The sequence below is a fragment of the Thyridium curvatum genome (genome assembly GCF_004353045.1).
Source record: "Thyridium curvatum strain D216 chromosome Unknown NODE_46_length_333320_cov_79.933738, whole genome shotgun sequence".
NCBI lineage: Eukaryota > Fungi > Ascomycota > Sordariomycetes > Thyridiales > Thyridiaceae > Thyridium > Thyridium curvatum.
Genome location: NW_022156801.1, coordinates 23,531 through 45,628, shown reverse-complemented (window position 1 = coordinate 45,628; position 22,098 = coordinate 23,531). Strand labels below are relative to the sequence as shown.

The window sequence follows — 22,098 nt, the reverse complement described above, 5'->3', positions numbered from 1 at the left end:
TTTCCGAAATCGCCTTCCAGTGGTATCCCTTGGACCTCAACCCGGGATCGAATCCTTTTCTGGTCTCTTGGTGGCCAAAGGCGCTGGCGGAGCCAGCCTTGTTCCATGTGTCGTTGCAGACTGCATGTCTAGACGAAGAATTGCGGGCTCAACGAGGATTCCCCATGTCGGAGATGCTCATGACGGACTCCGTGTCCCTTGTCCGACGAAGGATTGAACACTCATCTCTGGCCTTCCAGGACGAGACTTTGAATTCTGTGGTGACACTCGCCGCCATAGAGGTGCGTCTCTCTTCCGCCATGGCGAGTGTGATGCATACTAATGAACAGAGATAGCATGGTAAGGGGAATGTTGACGTGAGTCGTATGCACATCGAGGGCATCAAACGCATTGTTGATGTCCGCGGTGGAATCGGCGCTGTGAAACGCACAAGCCCTCTCACTGCTGGCATGGTATCTTGGTAAGTTTGAAATTTCAAGTTCAAACGACTACAGCCACTTACTTTTTGCGCAAGGGTGTCTCTACTTGTTATGGGAGCCCCTCAGTTCGATGTTCAAGAGGGATCTGAGAGAGCAGATGGGATCGAAGCAACCCCGCAGTGGGAGGCCGCTGCTCCCAGTGAGGCGACTCTGGGAGATTTCAGTGAGCAGCTCAATCTGGATCAGGCCATTGCGGATGTTCTCGCCCGTCTTCGGACTATATACCACCAACCGGCGATCTCTAAATTGACGACGAACGAAATGCATGATCTCACGGGCTTTGTCATGCACAAGTTGCTGCTCCTGCCTCCTTTCGTATCTCTGGATGAGGCGCGAGCAGCCAGTTCAGAATGTCTTCGCTACAGCCTGGCGCTCTACATACTGGTCATACGTGGTACCACGTACTACTCGCATTACGACTTGGCAAACATCATTCTCCTCCAGCTCCGGATGCACCTCGAGGCATTGAGCCAGACCTGCCACCGGTTTGGCTCACTTTGGCTTTGGACAATTACCATGGCCTTGGCTGCGCCAGTTGGTCTGACTAATCTGCAATGGGCTCGCGAGGAAGCTTGCACTGCTGCCCGAGCGAGGGGCCTCCGTGCATGGAGGCATGTGGTTGTCCATCTCGAGAGCATCATGTGGATCAAGACGGCCCAGGAAAGCATGTTCCAGCAGAAGTGGGAGGTGGTGTTGAGCCAAACATGGCAGGGAACAGGGCTATCCATGCCTGCGTCCTGTCTATCAGGCCATGGTGCAAGGTAAACCACAAAAGTGCCACTTCGCACATGAGTGTTGGTGTTGCCCCATCTCTCAGAGACGATCTGATATCGGAGTCTAAGCCTAGGTAGGACTAGACTCCGAATGCTTCGTTCTCGACGAATTAGGCATAGCCTATTGTTACTTCTCGCGATCGGAGTCTAGTCCTGATTTGGCAACAACATTATCACAGAAGTGCTGATAGAGATGCGGGATCGAATCGCAAAAGTTCAAAAGTTGATCACATGAAGAAGCTGTTTTGCTGGTCGACCAGTCAATTGGACATGCACGGTGCCACTTTTCAGGATATCCGGCCTACGGATGCGCCTCCTCCCTGCAGCCCGTGGGCCCCATGTTGCTAGGCTTAATCTCCGCTGAACATCCAGGAGAGTCATCGTTCCTGTTACTGGGGCAAGGAATCTGCGTCTCAGCGTCCGGCTCATATAAGGAGGACCCTTACGCACTTGTGGCCGCAAAGATTATGTGTTTCATTACTGCGAAAGGACGAAGAATTTACTGCCATCCCACGACATGGCTACGATCCTCGCAGAAAGCATGAAGTCGGTGGCGGCCAATGGCACACAGGCCACAGAACTCGGCATCGCGAACCGAGCAGCTGGGCTTGTTACAAGATGTTTCTTGGTGTCAACCCCGTGGCAAATATTGACGACTCTTCTGCTTGCGGCGGTTGTATATGACCAATGTAGGCCGAATGACCAGTCTGTCTCCAGCTCGGGAGGCTCTACTAACATTGTCACCAGTCATGTACCAATGGAGAAAAGGCCCGATCGCTGGGCCTGCTTTCAAGATTCCCTTCATGGGCACGTTCATCGACGCTATCCTCCCCAGATTCGACAGGTATCTAGCTCAATGGGCGAGCGGGCCTCTGAGCTGCGTTTCGGTCTTCCATCAGTACGGATCCCTTGTGTCGACGTTGGCTAAATCTTGAATCCTAATCCATATATCTCTTAGATTTGTCGTACTCGCCTCAGATCGAGACCTTGCCCACAAGGTCTTCAAGTCCCCTACATATACCAAGCCTTTTATTGTCCCAATGGCGAACAGGGTCCTGACCCCGAATGCGTTGGTCTTCCTCATGGGCAAGGCTCACACAGAGTTCCGCAAAGGACTCACCGGTCTCTTCACCAACAAAGCACTTAGCACATACCTTCCGGTTCAAGAAAAGGTGTATTCCGACTTCTTCGACAAGTTTGTTGCCACCAGCGAAGCCCACGGAGGGAAGCCAACTGCCTTCATGGCCTTGTTCCGCGAAATCAACTGCGCCCTCTCTCTACGGACTTTTTTCGGCGATTACATTTCTCACGAGGAGGTAGAGCGTGTAACCAATGACTTTTATGTAGCCACCGAAGCTATGCAAGATCTTGTCAATATCCCTTTCGCCGAGTACATCCCTTATACAAAGGTGTGGCTTGGTAAGCGCGTGGCGGACAGGGTACGAGCAGAATTCTGCAATTATGCTGCGGCGAGCAGAGCAAACATGGCAACGGGCGCCCAGCCGAACTGTATCGTGGATCAATGGGTCCAGCACATGCTCGAGTCGAAGCGATATCAAGAGAGAGTTGCCGCAGGTGAAGAAGGCTTGCAGAAGCCGACCAACCTGATCCGAGAATTTTCCGACTACGAGATAGCCCAGACCTTGTTTACGTTTCTCTTCGCCTCGCAAGACGCCTCTAGCAGCTCGACTACCTATCTCTTCCAGGTTCTTGCACAGCGACCGGATGTTCTCGACCGACTGCGTGCCGAAAACCTCGCTGCCAGGGGCGGTGATACTCACAAGCCTGTCGACCTTGCAATGCTCGAGTCTCTTACATACACAAACGCCGTCGTCAAAGAACTCCTGCGTTATCGTCCGCCCGTTATTTTTGTTCCGTATCTCGCACACAAAGCCTTTCCCGTCACGCCCGACTACACCGTCCCAAAAGGTTCTATGATTATCCCCTCTTGCTACCCTGCGTTGCACGACCCGGAAGCATATCCAAACCCCGAAGTGTTCGATCCGGATAGATGGATCACTGGAGATGCCGAGTCCAAAACAAAGAACTGGCTTGTTTTTGGGACCGGAGCACATGATTGCTTGGCAAGAAGATATGTACCGCTCACAATGACGGCAATGATTGGAAAGGCGTCCCTTGAGCTGGACTGGGTCCATCACCCTACACCCCGATCCGAAGAAATTAAAGTGTTTGCAACTCTATTCCCTATGGTATGTCTTTCAGTACGTCTTTAATCTACTATTCTTCTCCTAACTAACAGCTATTAGGATGGTTGCCCTCTGGTATTCACGAAGAGGGTTGAATAGACAGCCCCATCAGTTGTCCAGCAAACCTACTGTACAATATCAAAAGACTGCTACTCTATTGAGAACCTTTATCGGAACTTTGAGCGCTTTTAGTGTCTAAGGTCGCATATCAAGGCCAGTAGATTAGGTCGTGCTGCGTTGACACACATGGCAATGCAGTCCCATGTTGGCTCGCCTACACTGCTCTGGTCGACGGACTTGCTACCACTATCGTCAGGTCTAAGCAACTATTGCTTTCATTAACTCCAATGCAAACTCCTAGTTGAACTGCTTGTCGTAGTTGGTAAGAGTGAAGCGGTATTTGACATCATTGTTGTGCAATCGTTCCACTAGCCCATGTCAGTTTAGAGGTGCTTTATCATCCATAAGGTTTGATCAAAACTTACAAGCTTCACCAACGCCCTTTTCGCCAATGGGAATAGTCTCAATCCAACTCTTGATGCCCTTGTCGGCCGCGAGCTGCAGCATATCCAACGTCTCGCGTCTGCTGCCGAGATGCGCGCTACCGATGAGGCATCCGTTCGATAGAAGTGACTGCGGACGGACCCTCCATCCCTCGCCTTCAGGCAGGCCAACACTGATGAATCTACCGTGGACCTTGAGTAATGACAGGTAGCCGCTGAGGTCGAAACCATCGTCTGCACTCGCGGTGCAGACGAGCAGGTCAAAGGTCATCTCGTGTGCGACGTTCCAGTCCTTTTCCTGAGTTGCAAGGAACCCATCCGCTCCCATGGCCAGCGCATCAGCCTCCTTCTTTCTGCTGCGGGAGATCGCCCAAGTCTCGGCACCCAAGGCCTTGGAGAACATCACACCGTAGTGGCCGATGCCGCCACTGCATACAACAAGTCAGCATGGTTTTATATATGGTGCTGGTCAAGACGTTGCTCACAGTCCAACGATGCCGACCTTCTTGCCCGGGCCAGTTCCGTTTCGGACGAGCGGCGAGTAAGCTGTGAGGCCAGCGCACAGCATTGGGGCCGCCAGCTCGGACTCCAGAGCATCGGGGATAGGGAAAGTAAAGTGCTCATGTGCACGGATGTGCGAGGAATATCCACCGTGAGCAAATGTACCATCGGGGTAAAACGAGTTGTACGTGTCTGGAACGAGTATTAGAGGCTGCATTGCAAAGAGCTGCTGGAGTTATTCAAGTGCACCTTGCTGTTTCTTGCAATAGGTCTCGTTGTTCTCTTTGCATTGAGTACAGTCGAAGCAGGCGTTGATTTGCGCACCTACGCCGACTCGGTCACCGACTTTGATCGAGGTCACCTTGGGTCCAACCTTGACGGCGGTGCCGATGATTTCTAGTACTGCGTGTCAGTCATCAGAGTACGTGTAGTTTGTATGATGCTCGTACCATGACCAGGAATAACGGGCCAGTTCTTATTTCCCCAACCGCCAGTGGCAGTGTGCAAGTCAGATCCGCAAACGCCACAGCAGGTGATCTTCACATCAACATCATAGTCACCAAAGGGTTTGGGCTTGAACTGCAGCGAGAACCTTGTTAGTATAGCCTAGAGGATCGCCCAGAGAGGTTCTCGTGACGATATGTGACGAACCTCGAGTCGTTCCGGGTGATTCCACCTGTCCGCCGCCGGGATAGCAAAGCCCTGAAAGGTTTCGGGATACATTATGCCGTGGTGTTATGAGATTTCAGCTGGGCTAATTGACACACGCTCGTGATGCCTTGAGATTTAAGAGTACGAGCAATCTTCAGCGTCTCGCTTTTATAAGGCACAAACCATTTTTTTGCTAGAAATGACTATAGTTCTGGCCGACATTTGCTGGGCAAAAGAATCCCTGACGGCGGAGACCCAAAGTCGACCAGGGGCAGGCGTGCCGCCCATCCCCGCCGGACATTCTTCGCTCAAGATCGTCACTTTCTAAGCCGCGTCAAAATAGACTCATCCCCACAGAAATGCCATATGACCATGCGGAGACACTCGTGATTACCTCGCCCACATGAGTAACAAACATGCTAATGACACGCTGACGGAAGACGTGAACATGTAAACATTTAGTGCAGAATTTCCTGGTTGGGTCAGCTTGAGAGCATCAGGCAATGATCGGTTTCTAGGACGAGTCGAGATCAACAACGACAAGAAGCTGAGACTCTTCAGGACGGTCCAATATATAGTAAGTCATGATGCCTGATGGAATACTATGGTATCTCGTGAAACAATCTCCAGCAATCCCCGACTCTTGTTGTTACATGTGTATTTCTTATCTATGATGAGCCTTCCATCTTATAAATCTGTGTAACGAGGTCTTGTACGGTTTGTTTGAACGTCTTGTAGTTGAGACCAAGTTCTTTTGCCGCTGTCGCGCCGTCGATGCCGTGCGACTCGTCGATCACTTGTTCCTCCCGAGCAACCTTGCCTTTGGCCCAACTGAAATTATCTTCGACGATCTTGGCAGCCAGGCTATATGAGAACCGCTCCGGCGCACCAGGTAGAAATCTCTTCCCCCCTGCCTCTGATCTCAAAAGGGCCTCGACATGGGCCTGAGCAAGATCGCGGACATCGATCCAGAATGGCACGCGCGCAACCGGTAGCGGTGACTCGCCTTGAGCCACGTTCCAAAGCATGGCGTTGGATACGTTCAACTGCTCTACACTTGTGATCGGGTGTGCAATCGGACCGAAAGTCATGGGAGGACACAGTGTAACGATATCAAAGGTTGGCTTTAAGTCACGGACAAAGTCCCAGGCCGCAAGTTCGGCAAATTTCTTCGATCCTCGGTAAGCGATAACAGCACTTGTCGCTTTGTCGATCGACTCTTCGTAAGTCAGAGGGTTCCAGTCTTGGCCTGAGTAAGTAAAATACGGCGGCGCCTTGCGGTCGACATCCATCACGGCCGCGAATGAAGACGTGATCACCACCCTGCGAACAGAACGGCTTTTTGCTGCAGCATCGAGAATCGATCGCACGCCATTGATAGCTGGAATGATGAGTTCTTTCTCGTTGTCTTTCGTGTCATACGTAAAAGGCTAGATGGGTGTCAATGATATCAGCAGTGTCAGAACTTCGTCAAATTGCAACATTACTGACACTGGCGACATGAATGACCGCATCAATTCCCTTGACGGCATCTTCGAAGACACCAAGCTCCTCAAAGTCTTTGATCTCAACAAAATCCAGCTGAGAGGCGTATTTAGGGCGGGCAGCTACCATAGCCTGACCTTTGGCGAGTGACCGGGTTGCACCTCGGACTTTGAGCCCCCGACTCAGTAACTGGTCGACAACATGTGCACCAATGAAGCCAGTAGCACCCGTGACGAGAACATGTTTCCTACAATCATCTGCTGGTTAACCGGGATAGTCTTGTCGACGGGTTGATAGCAACTCACGGTAAGGAAGACATGAATGCCGATGTTGGTGGACTTCTTTTGCAATTTTTCCGTGCTCGAGCGTCAGAGTCTGGTCTCTTGAATGGATACAGCGATGCTCTTTTCAGTTATGTCCTCTCCGTCATCAACACGTCTCTACGCGTTTGCATAGATGTCAGGAGTCAGACCGAAACCGGTAGAGTCGCTCTCGAGATACAGCATACATAACAAGGCGATCTGCCTTCTTGAGGTGCCAACGACTAACGTCACTAGTTTGCAATCCTTATTAACACCGCCGATGAGCGAAAAAGGCATGCCGCCTCCCCCCGTCGAACTATGAATCTCGGCTGCGGTTCCGACTTGCCGCTCATACCCGCCCTAGCTTCACCAAATGTACCAAAATTCGCCAGCCAGACCCGCACAAATCCTCGCATGACCCCATGGGGAGCACGCTAGTCAAACTCGCAAGATGCTCATGAAAATCTATCCACCAGGATGCAAGGACGACGCTAATTCCCCGGGATAAACGTGTACAGAATGCTACGGGGTCAGGGGTACGGGGGAATGTTTCGTCTGCCCGGGACTTGCAAATCGCGTGCATCCTCTCTGATGGGACGAACTCGGGATTCTGGCCCCTGCAAATATCTATATCAACACCATCACGCCTCTTGATCGACATTTTCCTACACTGTTTTCCAACCCAGCACCATCTTCTCTACTCTTCCTGGGCAGTGACCAGATCTTGCAGAGCACGAGCCCCTTCGTCAGCCATTGTTGTCTCTGACCGGTTGTATCACTCAACACTCGCCATGGCTGTCTTCAACAACCTGAGCGGGAATTGGCTCATTGCCACCATCACTGTGGTCAATGCAGGTAAGGGAGCCTCTTCATTCCCTCACATCCGCCTTCGCAGGTCTGCTAACGCTACAATTCAGCATCCATGTCATGGTTCGGCTACGATCAAGGAGTCTTCTCCGGTGTTTTGATATCTTCCGACTTCAAATACTGGTTCCCCGAAACGAACAAGGCCAACATCTCCGGCATCACGTCGAGTTGCTTCTCTCTGGGAGCCTTCTGCGGGGCGATCTTCGCTTTCACCCTCGGTGACAAACTCGGCCGCAAGAAGACTATTTCCCTCGGACTGATCTGCAATGCTGTTGGAGCCATCCTCCAGATCGTGTCATGGCATTTGCCACAGATGATCATTGGCCGCATCATCAATGGCTTCGGCATGGGTCTCACGTCCTCGACTTGTCCTGTCTTCCAGGCCGAATGTTCGCGTCCAAATGTCCGCGGCAAGCTCGTTGTTGTTCAGTCTCTTTGTAACACAGCCGCTTTCTGTCTCGCCAACTGGATGAACTACGGCCTCTACTTTACTGGTGGTGCGCTTCAGTGGCGTTTCCCGCTGGGCTTCCAGCTCATCTTCCCCGTCATCGTCTCTATTGCTCTTCTCTTCGTGCCTGAGTCTCCACGCTGGCTACTACTCCAAGATCGTCATGAAGAGGCGCTAGAGGTCATTGCCCGTCTCGAGGGCAAGGGTGTCAGCATTCACGACGAGCGTGTCACAGCCGAGTTTCTCTCCATCCGCACTGCCATCCACCAGGAGCGCAAAGAGCGAGTGCCGACAAAGGACGTTCTTCTCTTTCGCGACAAGACTCAGAACTTCCGCCGGCTTCTCTTGTCGGCTGGAACTCAATTCATGCAGCAATTCAGCGGAGTCAACGCCTTGGGCTATTACCTCCCCACTCTTTTGCAGCAGAGTGTCGGCTTCGACCAACAGATGGCGCGCTTGATGACGGGAGTCAACGGCACTATTTATCTATTTGCCGCGTTCTGCTGCTTGTTCATCATTGACCGGTTTGGCCGTCGCAAGATGATGCTGTATGGATCCAGTACTATGGGCTCATGTTATCTCATTGCCTCCATGTGTCTTCGCGCTGGCCAGACTGGCCAGGCTGACAAGAAGCAAATGGGAAACGTCACTACCGCCATGTTCTTCATGTACTACTTCTTCTACGGCACCAGCTTTGCCAAGGTACCATGGGTGTACAATTCCGAAATCAACTCGCTTGGCTGGCGCACTCGCGGCGCCGCCGCCGCTACGGTGAGGAATATTCTTCCACTCTAAACTGTTCTGTTTACACTACTAACGAGAATAGGCGACAAATTGGCTTGGAGGCTTCATAGTGACTCAATTTACCAAGGTTGGAGTCGATAACCTCATGTGGCGTTTCTATCTGAGTATGTTTCTGTCACCGTTGCGTCGAAGCAAAGTTAACTTATTCGTTTTGAAAACAGTGTTTGCAATCATCTGCTGGGCGTACCTCCCTGTTGTTTGGGCACTATATCCCGAAACCTCCCGTCGAACCCTCGAAGACATGGACGAAATCTTCATGTCGAACCCGAGCCCCTTCGTTTTCAACAACCGGGACCTGACTCAGCGCAGGCGTCCTCAGGCTTTTATCGACGCTGAAGCCCGCCGTATTGACGAGGGCGCTACGTCGGAGGTTGGACAAGGGGTTCTTGAGCATAAGGACTTGGAGAACGTCAAGGCTGCGCACGTTGAGGCATCACAGCGCGTCTAAGGCAAAATTGTCACCTCTATAAACTTACGTATGTGACGAGCTAGGAACTGTATAGTTTTTCAGTTGTAGGTTCGCTTCTCCAGATTAACTTTCAGTGCTGTTAGAGACAGAGTCCAAGCTATCGACTATCATGCTCTGCACAGCAGGCATCCGCTGTCAGCCACTCGTGGACAATCACAAGAAAAGTTCGAAACTAGCAATAGAAAATTTAACCCCTGCTTCAAATCAATTCCGTGCAATAAAATGCAGCAGCTGCCTTTGAAGTCCGAGAGTCACTGGTATCAACGCGGACCCCTCGAAACACGACATATGCTATTACCGTCGGACTCCAGTCAGTCAGCTTGACGGGTGAGATTAGCCGTGAAGCTTTGAGTCCTCAGTTGTGTAAGTTAACTTTCAGATAGCGCATGAGGATTGCAAATGTGTATCAGCCATTTAATTGCTGGTGGGATTAGTTGACGGACTGTAAACGTAGAGACGTGACTGTTGTTCTAACCCATCGGGCTAAGGCAGCGGGATAGCCCTTACGAGTTCCATGGGAAGAATTTGTATTACTGGAATTGAGGGAGTTATCTTTCATGCACGTCGGCTAACTATTCTGATACCAGCTTGCCGGGGTATGGGCCAGGATTGGGTATGACACGGAAAGAGTCAAACATAAATACAGGAACTTTGAATCCTTGTCCTGGAACATCTTCTTGCGCGTGTACTCCTTGTCAGATGGACCAATGATCATCCTTGCGATACAAGCTTGGAGGACGCACTCGACGAAGATGCCCATTGGCTGGTCTACAGTCAGGCATTTTCTGTCGCTATGGCCCCTCGTGCGGTTGAGTCGGTTGGCGATGAGGGTTGCGCAGAGTCTCTGGTTCCAGCTATGTCGAGATGTGCGAAAGATGGACATCCTCTTCGTCTTGGCAGCTCGACGTCAGTCCAGATCTCAATTTCGCAAGTGATATGCTGGGTCCGGCAGCGTTCTTCTGATGTCCACTCACGGCGCGAACGAGAGTAGTAACCGTGTCGGATAATGGCTTTGCTCCCGCGCCGGAATTTGCCAGAAATCCACTCCTCACGGTGGTAGGCGAATGCCTCCAGCATGGTGCCCACTCAGATTTGCTGTTGCACCCCGAGTTCACGGGCAGCAGATGCGCACGGGATGGCCACTATTTCCGAGGACCGACCCTGTCGAACCGTATCGATGAGCAAAACCACATCTTCATCGAGACCATGACAAGCAACTAGTCTGACCATTTATTTGGCTGAGTCTCCCATGGGTGTCTGTCTAGACGATGTGTGGAGGGCTAAGCTGGCTAGCCCAGGGTTACCGGTTACCTTAGTTAGTGGAACTCCGCGTTAGGCACCTTAGTACCTACCTAGGTAGCTATCAGACTCGCTGGGGAGATGCGGCAGAATTGAGTCATGGTCCGGGGCGGTAGGAGGGCAGCCCTAGCGGCTAGAGTAATCCCACTTTTTATCTCCCTGGCTTCCCCAGGGCCCCTTCTTTCTCATGCCTCAGACATCCATCCTGATCTCAAGTCCAGGCTGCATTACCGCCAGCCTGCGGGGATGAGGGGAACTGGACCGCTGCTGCCCCTTCTCACTCCGCCGCCTGAGCCGCCTGTAGCTGGCCTCGCGCCCCAATCGTAACATGAGTTTCTCTCGCCGGAGAGTCGCGCTCGCGTGCACATTTTGTCGCCATCGGTAGGTGGTCTTGGTCACTCCGTGTCACGTGTGTGGTGTATCATGCTGACTCTTGACCAGGAAGCGTCGTTGCGACGCTGGACGGCCCGCGTGCCGGAATTGTATCGAAGCTGGCGTGGACTGTCAATATGATGATACGCCCTCTCAGCGGTAAGCAAGCCCCAAGGCCCGGCTTCCCAAGTGAGATGTGAGCCTCCCTCGGCTAACGCAGTCCTTGAAACAGCATCGACTCCTCTGGTGGTAGCCGGGAGATCATTAACCGACTTTTGGATATCGAGGACTTTCTGCGAACCCACCTCCCGAACATTGCAGCTGTCACGTCAGACATTCATGCCTCGGTGGCTCGAGTAGCTGCTAGCAATGGCGGTGCGGTCGACACGACCTCCCCGTTGAGCCACAACTCTCTCCCTGCATCATCGCTCCAGGCATCTCGTATTCTTGCCGGCGACATCAGCACAGCCCTGGGGATCCCGTCCTGGGGACCTGAAGCAAGCTTATATGCCCAGCTTGGCGGCCTTGATGGCGGCGCACCGGTTGAGAACTTACCACCGCTGACTATACCCGTCGGCCATAAGACATCGTCCAATTATCTCCTCTGCCTGCCAGCCATGAAGCAGCTCATCGGAGAGTACCCGAGTGATTTGTTTTTCATCCTTGAATCTCGCAACCCTCTGCCTGCTGAGCTCGCTTCACAGTCAACTCCCGTGCCCCTGTCTCGTGAACAGCTCGATAAGGACTTGCTGGATTATCTTGTTGCCGCTTTCTTTGCAGACGCATACCGCTGCCACCCAATCCTCGATGCAGAAGAATTTAGGGCCATATACATGCGGTTTCTCGAGGATCACAGACGGAGCGTCGTTGGCATTGAGGCTGCTCTTTGCTATGTCATATTCGCTCTCGGCGCGGCCGGCGTAGCTCCTCCTGGCTCACAGGACTTTCATATCAGCCCGCCTGGTATGGAGTACATGCAGCAAGCATTGCCCACACTCATATCCATGTCATCATGGTCATTCTCGTATAGCAACCTGCTCCCGCAAGCTTTGGTACTCGCTAGTGTCTACTTCGCATACATCACGCGGCCGTTACAGAGCTGGCGGCTCATCTACTCTGCGTCGACCCTCCTGCAGTTCAAACTATCCCGCTTATCTACCCACGATAGCGAGCCGTCATCGAGAGAAAGTATCCTTCGTATTTTCTGGTCGTGCTTCATCGTAGAGTGCGACCGCCTTGCCGAATTGGAACTGCCTCAAAGCGGCCTGCAACAGCTGATAGATCAGACCAGTCTACCCAGTTTCGCAGATATTGATGCGATGCAATCTACTAGCTACCTCGCCGAGATGTCGATCCGGAGACTGTTGAACCGAGTCCACAACTCGCTCTACCCACGGCAGCAGAGTGTCCTTGCTCTTTCTTCTACCACCCTAACCGCGGTTGACGAGTTCTCGGCCAAGGAGATTGCCTCTGTAACTACCATTTGCGACGAGCTTCATCGGCAGCTTGATTCGTGGTACGAGTCTATTCCAGAGCCACACCGACCGTCCCTTGGTACCGAGCCAACGGGAAACGACCGCCTGACCGTTTTACGCATTCGCTACTTCGCAGCAAGACATATCATATTTCGCCCATTCGTACTCTACGTGACGATGCACAACCTACAACAAGTGTCCGACGATATTTTGGAGAAGGCGAGGCTATGTCTTGACAGCTGCAGGGCTTACCTTCAAAATACCAGTGAGATCCTACGAAAGCAGAGCCAGTACACCTGGACATTTTCCCTATCGCAAGTCACCCATGTCGCCACTATGCTGACCTACGTACCGCTGACATTCTCGATTTACAGGTCCTTGGGTGCTCTTGTAGTCCTTACACTGGCGTCACGTAATCTCGCACTGACGCGTCTTGTTAGTGACATTGACGAGCTGCAGTCGCTGGCCATTAACAACGTTACGCCTTGGGCTTACCCGGGCTCAAGTCTCGACACGGTTCTCTCCATAATGCAAGAAATGCAAAGGAAACAGAGGATACTGGGGTGCTTATGACTCAAGTCTGCTAGTCTCGTGCGACCGCTTACACTAGCAATTCTATTCCTACTCAATGAACAAGTACATCATGCGACGAAAATCAGACCCTCGACGGATCCCCTACTCCTCATCTAATAGACCCTCACCACCGGTCGGCGATGCAATGATCTTAAGACCGATATCGCTACTCCAAAAGCTACCATTAGGATACGTGTACTTCTCGAGGGCCTCCTCGGTATATCCCGTCGAGTATCCCGGGTCGAGAGGTGTTACATAGTGTGCATTCTCGATGCGTGAAGGATGGCGCAAGTTTTCGCGGTGGCTATCGGCATTCTCAAGCATGGAGCGTCGACCGCTAATGGCGACGTAGTCGATGGTGCTTAGGTGCGACGTCAACTCGGTCAGACCCATGGCTCCGTTGTGCGGCACGCAGGGAACATTGAACTTCAGGGCCATCAACATGACCGACAGACATTCATTTACGCTGCCGAGCCGAACGGCATCGATCTGCGCAACATCAGTTGCCTCAGCCTGGAGCAGTTGCTTGAAGGTCACCCGATTCTGGGCCGCCTCGCCAGTGGCAACGCCGACGCCGTAGGGTGCCAAGGCCTTCCGGATTGTGGCGTGGCCGAGGACGTCATCAGGGTTGGTCGGCTCTGTCGAGTCATCAACCATCAGCGCTGCTCGAGTAACTCGGGACTTGACAGGGGTGGTCACATACCTTCGATAAAAACCGGTTTGAATTCAACAAGCTGTTTCATGTATTCGATTGCCTCAGGCACACTCCAGACCTGGTTGGCATCAATCATGATCTGGAAGTCATTATCATAGCCCAGCACCTCACGCACTGCTGAGAGGCGGGCCCGATCAGCTTCGACGCTCGTGCCGACCTTGAACTTGAAAACTTTGAAACCTTGGGCGATGGTCTCGTGGAGCACTTCCTTCATGCGGTCTCCGCTGAAGGCGAGCCATCCAGGGCTCGTCGTGTATGCAGGGACAGCCCGGTTCTCGAGGGCCTCGCGCATGCGGCCCTGCTTCCCCTTCTGCGTGGACTTTAGCAGATTAACGGCCTCTTCTGGTGTGATGACATCCGTGATGTACCGAAAGTCCACGCAGCGCACAATCTCCTCTGGAGTCATGTCGCAGACAATCTGCCAGACTGGCTTCTGCACAATCTTGCCCCAGAGATCCCATACCGCATTGAGCACACCCGCAACAGCTAGATGCGTCACGGACTTCTCTGGCCCGACCCAACGGTATTGCGAATCCGAGACCATGTAGCGGAAGGTCTTGCCCATGTTGTTTGTGAGCTGCTTCATGGTCTTCCCGACTACCCGCTGCGCAAAGATCTCTAGCGCCATGCATACCAACTCGCTACCACGTCCGTTGCTGAAGGCCTTGTAGATTCCTCCCGGTTAGCTCGGTGAGCAGACAAGTGAGCAGACAAGTAGAACGATCCAAACTTACAATACCCTCACCAACAAGGCCAGGCGTGTTGGTGAGCAGCCGAACATAAGGGTGTGAACCGTTGGTACCGACATGCATAGCATCTGAACCGACGCCGTCTAGCGAAGTCGGGAAGCGCAAGTCCGTGACAGTAAAGCCAACGATCTTGACGTCTTCAACGGCGAACGTGGAGATAGAACCCATCTTGGAGTCTGAACGGAGTCGCTCAAAGTATACAGATGCTCAATCAATACCAGACGAGGCCAATTGCGAGAATTCGGCAAGACAAGAGATATTGAGGGAGAAAAGCAGTCTGAGTATTCATAAGAGATTCCGTGTGACCCTGTTGGTTCGGATGCGACAGTGGGCTCGTAATATGGGGTTATTAGTGTCGTCCTTGAGGCCTTGGGGTTTTGCTACCCGCCCATCCGCAAGCCCCATTCACCAACTTGTAGATGCAAGGCAAATAATAAGTAGCATTGGGTCTCATCAGTGGCGATGAAACATTGTCTGTTCTCTGACCCCGAGCACCTCCACTTACCCCGTAGCTCCCTCGTTAGCGTCGAATGTGATCAAATCAAGTTTTGCTTGCTGCTATTGAGAATAACATGACAGATTTTACGCCCCTGTCCGGAGATGCCGCTTCCCCCCGTGCCGCCTCCCCCCGCCTACTAGACTGGTTAGGCCCCCACCAGCAGTCGCGGGGGCCGGGGTAGGGCACATGCAGTCGGCGCAGTCTCAGGCCACGGCGGAGTGGTGATGATCATTCGAGTTTGGCTGAGCTTGAGCAGGGGCCGTCCGCCAACGCGAGGCTTAAGTTGGTCTTCATCGGAGGAGCGTCTTGGACGCGCCGTTGGTCCTCCTTTCCCCATCACACGGGTCGCCTCCCTCCTTACGACCTCCCTCAGTCTCCAGTCTTTGCCAGGCATATTCAACCTTCTACTAATATCCCAAGACATATTTTCAATACCCCTCCGCCTCAGAGATATCTACTGTTCTCATCGACCACATAATCCGGCCGAGAAAACAACCAATGGCACCGACCCTTCCAGGCGGCATTTGGGCTCCAACCCAAGCATTCTTTGACGAGAAAACCGAGAATTTGGACCTGAATACAATCGCACAACATGCTGTACGCCTAGCACGTGCTGGCTGTGCAGGTATTGTCACAAACGGATCCAATGGCGAATCGGTCTACCTCTCTCCGACCGAGCGGGCCCTCGTTACACGCACAACTCGCGATGCACTCGACACCGCCGGCTTCCAGAATGTACCCGTCATGACCGGTGCTTCAGATCAGTCTGTCCGCGGCACTCTCAGCCTCATTGCAGAGGCACGCGATAGCGGCGCGAGTGCAGTGCTTCTCCTGACTCCAAGCTTTTTTAAGTGGGCGATGGATAGAGCCGCCATTGAGGACTACTTCCTTCAGGTTGCGGACAAAAGCGTTCTTCCCATCTTCATTTACAACTATCCAGCCGCTGTTGCCGGCATTGATCTTGATTCGGAGCTGCTCACGCGGCTGGCACAACACGCAAACATAGTTGGGACCAAGTTCACATGTGGTAATATCGGGAAGCTGGCCCGCGTTGCGTCCTCAACCGATAGCATGGGCTATCATTGCTTTTCGGGTGTGGCTGATGCTATCACGCCTGCACTGATAGTTGGAGGATCTGGTGCCATCGTTGGTGCCGCCAACGTCTTTCCCAGGATGTGTGTCAACGTCTACCGTCTATACAAGGAGGGCAGGTTGGAAGAAGCGAGGGTTGCACAGCAGCAGCTGGCACTCGCCGACTGGGCACTGACAAAGCGTGCCATCCCCGGCTTCAAATCCATATTGCGCCACTATTACATCTATGGTGGCCAGCCGAGGTCCCCGATGCGAGCACTGTCACCAGAGGGAGAGAAAGAGCTATTTCACGAGATTGAGGGGTTCATGCACACCGAGCAAGCACTTTCAGATGCTACCCAACCGCCGAATGCTTCTTGAAGGCCGGAGAGTGGACAAGGAACCGGGAAAGCAACAGCAATCTCGCAGTATAGATGTATCAGTAATAATAAGCAAGAAATACTTTTGAAACAAACTAGTCTGTGCTTTCTTCCTCTATAAGATTCTACTGCACTTGTTGGCAACGATGGCACCCCGACATGAACATTTCCGCCCAATGCAATATATCTTCCATCCTTCAATCTCTCGCGATCGTCGGGCCCCGGATTCAGGGGTATCCGGGCTTGAATCGAGCCGATGGAGATACTCGAATACATTGGGTAGTGATAGGGGGACTTCAGTCCTCACGGCGTTCACGCGCTGGAGAGCTGGGCTTCCACGATCCCACACGAACTTGTCCATCTTCTTCAGCGCCAAGTGCCAAAGACTGTGAATATACTCGAGTCCTGCGGAATCCTCATTCGTCGGCATCGCGACTGGTAGATTCTTAAGGATGCTAGGAGGCATTTGATCGCAGTATCTTGAACGGCTTCAGGAGATCAAATGGCTTACACAGCCTTTCCATGTCAATCTAAGGATAGGACAATATTTACCCTTCAGTGGGCCGAAGAGAAGAGTGTACACAGTTGATGTGTCACCCGAGCTTTCCAAGATGTTGATCGTGTGGCAAAGGGCTTTCCACGCGGTATTCATCTATAATTGATGGTACCTGTTAAGAGGCTTCTACGTGCTCCATCTCATGGTTGACCGCGAGTAGCTCCATGTATTAATCCTCACTGCTATCACCACTCGACCTCTTTAGCATAAGAATTACACAGATCCTTACAAAATTCAATCTCTTCCTGGATTCCAGTCTGGGCCGCCATCCGCCTGGAGGGCCATATCTCATCACCAGGCTTTTTCTCCTCCTCACGGTGTGCGACAACCGCGTCTTTGAGGAGCTTTTGAAAGTAGAGCACTCCCTTCTCATTGAACGAGTTCAAATCACCTGTGACGTAGACTCCCGCATTGAGATTCCTTTGTGCAACATTGCATAGACCTTTGTCTTCAGATTCGACTTGTTTGAAGAACGCATCCACCTCGTTAAACTCCTCATCCGTCGCGTCTTTATGCCTATAGACTTCATACTGCATCGAGGTTTTCGTTGCTGAAACCGGCACTACCCGCATCAAGTAGAAGTATTTTGTACTATCGACAGGATTAAGCGGCGCTTTAAAATACAGGTAGCTTTCTTTGAACAGGTACTTACGTCATTGTGACCGAGGCATTAGGGAAGAAAAAGTTTGGCGCGGGTTCGAGGCCTGATTCTTTTCCTGGCTTGTCCTCGACAAAGTGTTAAATCTGGCCACCTGTGACTTCGACTTTGTACGTCGTAAGGTTGGACGTTGCGGCAATTCCGGGGTGGGGAGTAAGGCAATGGTAGCACTAAATCGAAAATAATTAGGAGCTGCGACACAAACGCCTGGAAGAAAATGCTATACCTCATTATAGTTATCCACCAGTGTCTTCCAGTTGTAGTCTCCATCCATGTCCCATGTATGATCGAAAGTGTACTCGTCCATATTGAAGATACCGCGTCGTGGCTGTGTGTCGGCACCGTGGAAGTCACTCTGCCATGATACAGGGCTTATCTTCACCATCAAGATTAACCCAAACGAAGCCTCTCGTGTCTACATAGACGTGAAGCTTGAACAGTCCATTCCCCTCATGGTCGAAGTTCTGCATCTTGTCAAACCGAGGGGCCTTGGCCAATTCTCCATTGAAGCCGTATGACCATCCTAGGCAAGAGTTAGTTTCCTGAGGGCGGTGAGGAGAAAAAAGGTCTTGTACCGTGGTACTTGCAAGCTAGGATGCTAGTGTTGCCTTCATCTTTTGTCACCACAGGGTACGCCCGATGACGGCAAATGTTGTGAAAGCCGTTTAAATTTCCCTGTCGGTCGAGGCAGAGGAAGAAAGAGAAGCCCGCTTCATTGAACTTGACAGAATCACCCGCTCTCACAAAGCGACTGCGGTGGGTGATTAGGACCCATTGTTTGCAGAAGATTGCCCGTCTCTCTAGCTCGTACATGGCAGGCTCTCGATACCACGATGCCGGCAGCGCACGAGGTACATTAGCGGTCGTTGGGCCGGCCCTGGATGGTAGAAATCCGAACATTGTGATATCCTTTTGCTGGTGTAGGTCACTTGGTGGCTTATAGTTGAGAGTCTTGGTTCTCGACGCACCGACCCTGAGGCCTGAGGCTTTAAGTACCGGTGGAATGAATGCCTTGCTTGTTGTCTGACTCGGAAGACCCCTCAATGCGTGGCACGATATGTCGACCCTATCTTCTCATGCGCCATCAACTTAGTAACGTGGTCGCGAGCAGGGCAGTTGGGCAATTGCTTCAACAACAACAGACGAGCTCCAGGATGTGAAAATGGCCTGGATCTCCTTGATATCTGCGATGCATATCACAGCATATGTTCATTTTTTTCAATTAATACAACAGTTGGCCAGTTGCTATAGACTCCTAGTGCTCTTCTCATTTAATGTTTTTGTTTCGCATTCATAAGTCAGGTCATTGTTTAAGAAATGCTCTAATGTAGGCTGCATTAGTTGAAGCCTCAGAGAAAGGATCAACAGTATACAGAGTTTCAGTCGTGGAACTCATGGCGTTCCCATGTGCAGCTTGTGCCTCCCTGGTCTCCGAAAAACCACTTGATCGAGTAATCATATGATTTGGGAGAGCCATGTCCCAAATCACTAAGAATACATGTAAACTATCAGGGCGCTAGCACTCACTACCTTCAACGTAACTGACTTGCCGTCAATGCAACTACGTACCCAAGTCTGGCACCATATCCTCAGCCCCCGCTCACTCGTACCGTTCGCTGGATATCGGTAACCAATGTGACTATCGCTATGGATAAGTCCACATACTGGATGAGCAATGACCGGGGATGCATAGCGTGATGCACTTCAAAAAAGCACCGCAATGGAGCACAGGTTTGCTACAGTCAGAAGTGCCATTGAAAGGACATCAAGGTGCAATATCAAAATGCAGAGAGTAACCATCTCAGAACCTTCTGTACAGAATTGTTTCGAGTCGGTCGACTAGTGGCCGAGTTCAAAGGACGGTCATGCTGGTTCCTATTTTAATGATGACTGTCACGCAACGCATCGACCGAACTGGACAACCTGGTCACAATGCCCGATGCTACGACTGAGACCATGAGGTTTGATTCTCGGTGAGTTATTACATGTTCCCTTCCAAATTGCCCCCTTCATGTGACTGACGGAAGACATGACCACCTCACACCAAGCTTCCGCCGAATCCAGTCATGTAGTCAGTTACTCGTGGACACCTATTTCTCCTGCTGTCGAACCAACCATATTTATACTTCCATGTGAAGTATTTCCGTCTGAAGCTTTCGTAAGGACTACACCCAAGTCCGTTCTTTTCGCGGTGCTACCCTCCACCCTGACGTTTGCTAGCCACTGCAACAGAGTTATTGCGGCTTGTGATGATAGTGCGGCGTACGCAAGAGAGGGTTGGGTTTCTGGTATGAGATTACATGACAGCTGAAAAGATTTAACCTGCTAACATTATTGTCATTATTGACTTCACAGGTATGATATTTGCCACCAGAAAAAAAGAAAAAAGACCAATCGCCCTACAAGCCTAGCAGGTTGACACGGGGCATGCCAGGAGGCGAGATTCGATCGTGACGAATATCGAACTGATTGATGGAAGCTCTCATCACGGGTCCCATGGAGGAGACATGTCTGTCTCATGATCATGGATCATGTAACTAGGCGCAGTGATGAAGGGTCGATTCTGCATGAAGGACCAGAATAAGGTACCTCTGAAGCCGTGAAACATCTGAACTCCAATACAGAAATTGACGTCGAGTCAGATTTCTGCATCGAGAACCCCCGGTCTGAAGGTGCGGCTCGCTAGACCGCAGCTGCACATTGTAGCCCTCGTCTAGGACGGGAAGTTGGCAGTCTCCATACTAGTTTGTTAAGCAGATAGATGGACCAGAAACACCTTCGCTCTGCATGATATACTGCCAGTAGCAACGCCAAAGACTCGTCCATGGACCCCAAAATCTTGCTATGTTCTCAGTCATTCTCAGTCATTAGAGAAATACCCCGCTATCCTAGGATGGGCTGTACACATCTCCAGTGCGTTTGACCTCGAAGTCAACGTCTTTTCCGCGACCTTCCCTCTCCAGTTGTCGGACCAAGGGGACAACCTCACGACCAAATTGATCAATCTCATCCTCATAGTGAAGGAATGCGGTCAGAACGAGGTCAATCCCAAGACTCTTTAACAAAAGAAGCCTGTCGGCCACTTGTTCTTTTGTCCCAATAAGTTTTGTCTTGAATCCATCATTGTACTGAACCAGATCCTTCAGCTTACTATTGGCCCACATACCGGTCTTGTTGGATGTGCTTGCACCCGCTTGTTTCACGGCGTCACCAAACGCCTGAACTGCTTCTCGATCGGCTTTGCCTTGGATCTCCTCTAGTACGCGAATTGCCTCCTCTTCGGTTTCTCGCACGATCACAAATCCATTAACCGCGAACTTGACTTCGTGGTTGTTCTTCTTAGCTCTGGACTTGACATCCTCGATTTGAGTTCGGAACCCAGCGATATCATTGCCGTTCATAAAGTACCACCCACTAACCTCTGCAGCGTTGACTCTAGCGTCGTCACTGTTTCCACCCTGGAAGATTTCGGGATGCGGTCTTTGCACTGGCTTCGGGCTTAAATTGTAATTAGTGTACCGGTAGAAGTCGCCAGAGAAGCTGAAACCAGTCTCATCCGGTGAAGTCCAGATACCCTTGAGCACACGAATGAACTCGTTGCTTCGGCGATACCGCTCAGCGTGTTCCAACCACCACTCCCCCACCGAATGAAACTCGCCTTTGAACCAGCCACTGACGATGTTAACGGCGATTCGACCGTTGCTGTAATTGTCGATACTAGCAATCTGTTTCGCCGCAACTGTTGGGTTCCAGATGCCTGGTAGGATTGCAGCAATAATTTTGATTGATTTGGTTGCTCCTAAGATGGCCTGAGAGAATGAGACCGATTCGTGCTGTTTCGCCGCCCCATACGAGGCCAGAAACCGAATCTGGGTCAGGCCGTATTCGAATCCCGCTGCTTCCGCCGCCTTTGCGTAGCGTACATTGCTTTCAAGGTCCCAGTTAGTCCTTTGTGGGATCTTGCTGATTACAAGACCACCTGAAACATTAGGAACCCAGTATCTTGACAAATGAATTAGCACTGAGAGTTTGTCTTTAGAAATATTCAGCCTTACGCAAACCGAAGACGATCCGGGGCCATATTCAAATGGTGGGATGCAGCGGCCATCTTCCTGAGATGTAAAGAGCTAGACACGTTTCATATAGTGTCGGAATACTGATACAAAGTTTTGAATGAACTTGTGTTCAGGAATGTGCGCTCCATTTTGGCGACCGGGCGGCCTTTGAGGAAGTGCTCTTATTGTGTGATTGATGGGAATGTC

At 51.6% G+C, this 22,098-nt stretch overlaps 9 protein-coding genes across 9 annotated transcripts; 4 read left to right on the top strand and 5 right to left on the bottom strand.

Annotated features, from left to right (window-relative positions):
- Positions 1-164: 164 nt before the first annotated feature.
- E0L32_007474 (uncharacterized protein) lies at positions 165-3,554 on the top strand (the record flags this gene model as incomplete). Its single annotated transcript, XM_031142222.1, has 7 exons — positions 165-281; positions 336-460; positions 515-1,240; positions 1,789-1,928; positions 2,000-2,096; positions 2,211-3,462; positions 3,513-3,554. 7 exons carry the CDS (start codon positions 165-167, stop codon positions 3,552-3,554), a joined length of 2,499 nt encoding a protein of 832 aa, XP_030993448.1.
- A 93-nt stretch (positions 3,555-3,647) lies between these two features.
- On the bottom strand, positions 3,648-5,186 carry E0L32_007473 (uncharacterized protein; the record flags this gene model as incomplete). Its single annotated transcript, XM_031142220.1, has 7 exons — positions 3,648-3,765; positions 3,827-3,887; positions 3,945-4,390; positions 4,448-4,655; positions 4,788-4,865; positions 4,913-5,042; positions 5,115-5,186. The coding sequence occupies 7 exons, from the start codon at positions 5,184-5,186 to the stop codon at positions 3,648-3,650; spliced, it is 1,113 nt and encodes a 370-aa protein (XP_030993447.1).
- A 596-nt stretch (positions 5,187-5,782) lies between these two features.
- On the bottom strand, positions 5,783-6,918 carry E0L32_007472 (uncharacterized protein; the record flags this gene model as incomplete). Its single annotated transcript, XM_031142219.1, has 3 exons — positions 5,783-6,544; positions 6,606-6,846; positions 6,905-6,918. The coding sequence occupies 3 exons, from the start codon at positions 6,916-6,918 to the stop codon at positions 5,783-5,785; spliced, it is 1,017 nt and encodes a 338-aa protein (XP_030993446.1).
- A 774-nt stretch (positions 6,919-7,692) lies between these two features.
- Positions 7,693-9,468, top strand: E0L32_007471 (uncharacterized protein; the record flags this gene model as incomplete). Its single annotated transcript, XM_031142218.1, has 4 exons — positions 7,693-7,756; positions 7,819-8,987; positions 9,043-9,124; positions 9,182-9,468. The coding sequence occupies 4 exons, from the start codon at positions 7,693-7,695 to the stop codon at positions 9,466-9,468; spliced, it is 1,602 nt and encodes a 533-aa protein (XP_030993445.1).
- A 1,829-nt stretch (positions 9,469-11,297) lies between these two features.
- E0L32_007470 (uncharacterized protein) lies at positions 11,298-13,208 on the top strand (the record flags this gene model as incomplete). Its single annotated transcript, XM_031142217.1, has 2 exons — positions 11,298-11,356; positions 11,414-13,208. 2 exons carry the CDS (start codon positions 11,298-11,300, stop codon positions 13,206-13,208), a joined length of 1,854 nt encoding a protein of 617 aa, XP_030993444.1.
- Positions 13,209-13,310: 102 nt separating this feature from the next.
- Positions 13,311-14,840, bottom strand: E0L32_007469 (uncharacterized protein; the record flags this gene model as incomplete). The annotated part of the gene is made up of 3 exons (XM_031142216.1): positions 13,311-13,846; positions 13,912-14,587; positions 14,658-14,840. 3 exons carry the CDS (start codon positions 14,838-14,840, stop codon positions 13,311-13,313), a joined length of 1,395 nt encoding a protein of 464 aa, XP_030993443.1.
- Positions 14,841-15,669: 829 nt separating this feature from the next.
- Positions 15,670-16,623, top strand: E0L32_007468 (uncharacterized protein; the record flags this gene model as incomplete). The annotated part of the gene is made up of 1 exon (XM_031142215.1): positions 15,670-16,623. The coding sequence occupies one exon, from the start codon at positions 15,670-15,672 to the stop codon at positions 16,621-16,623; it is 954 nt and encodes a 317-aa protein (XP_030993442.1).
- A 740-nt stretch (positions 16,624-17,363) lies between these two features.
- On the bottom strand, positions 17,364-17,835 carry E0L32_007467 (uncharacterized protein; the record flags this gene model as incomplete). The annotated part of the gene is made up of 2 exons (XM_031142214.1): positions 17,364-17,769; positions 17,831-17,835. 2 exons carry the CDS (start codon positions 17,833-17,835, stop codon positions 17,364-17,366), a joined length of 411 nt encoding a protein of 136 aa, XP_030993441.1.
- A 2,889-nt stretch (positions 17,836-20,724) lies between these two features.
- Positions 20,725-22,040, bottom strand: E0L32_007466 (uncharacterized protein; the record flags this gene model as incomplete). The annotated part of the gene is made up of 3 exons (XM_031142213.1): positions 20,725-21,838; positions 21,892-21,948; positions 21,994-22,040. 3 exons carry the CDS (start codon positions 22,038-22,040, stop codon positions 20,725-20,727), a joined length of 1,218 nt encoding a protein of 405 aa, XP_030993440.1.
- Between the last annotated feature and the right edge of the window lie 58 nt (positions 22,041-22,098).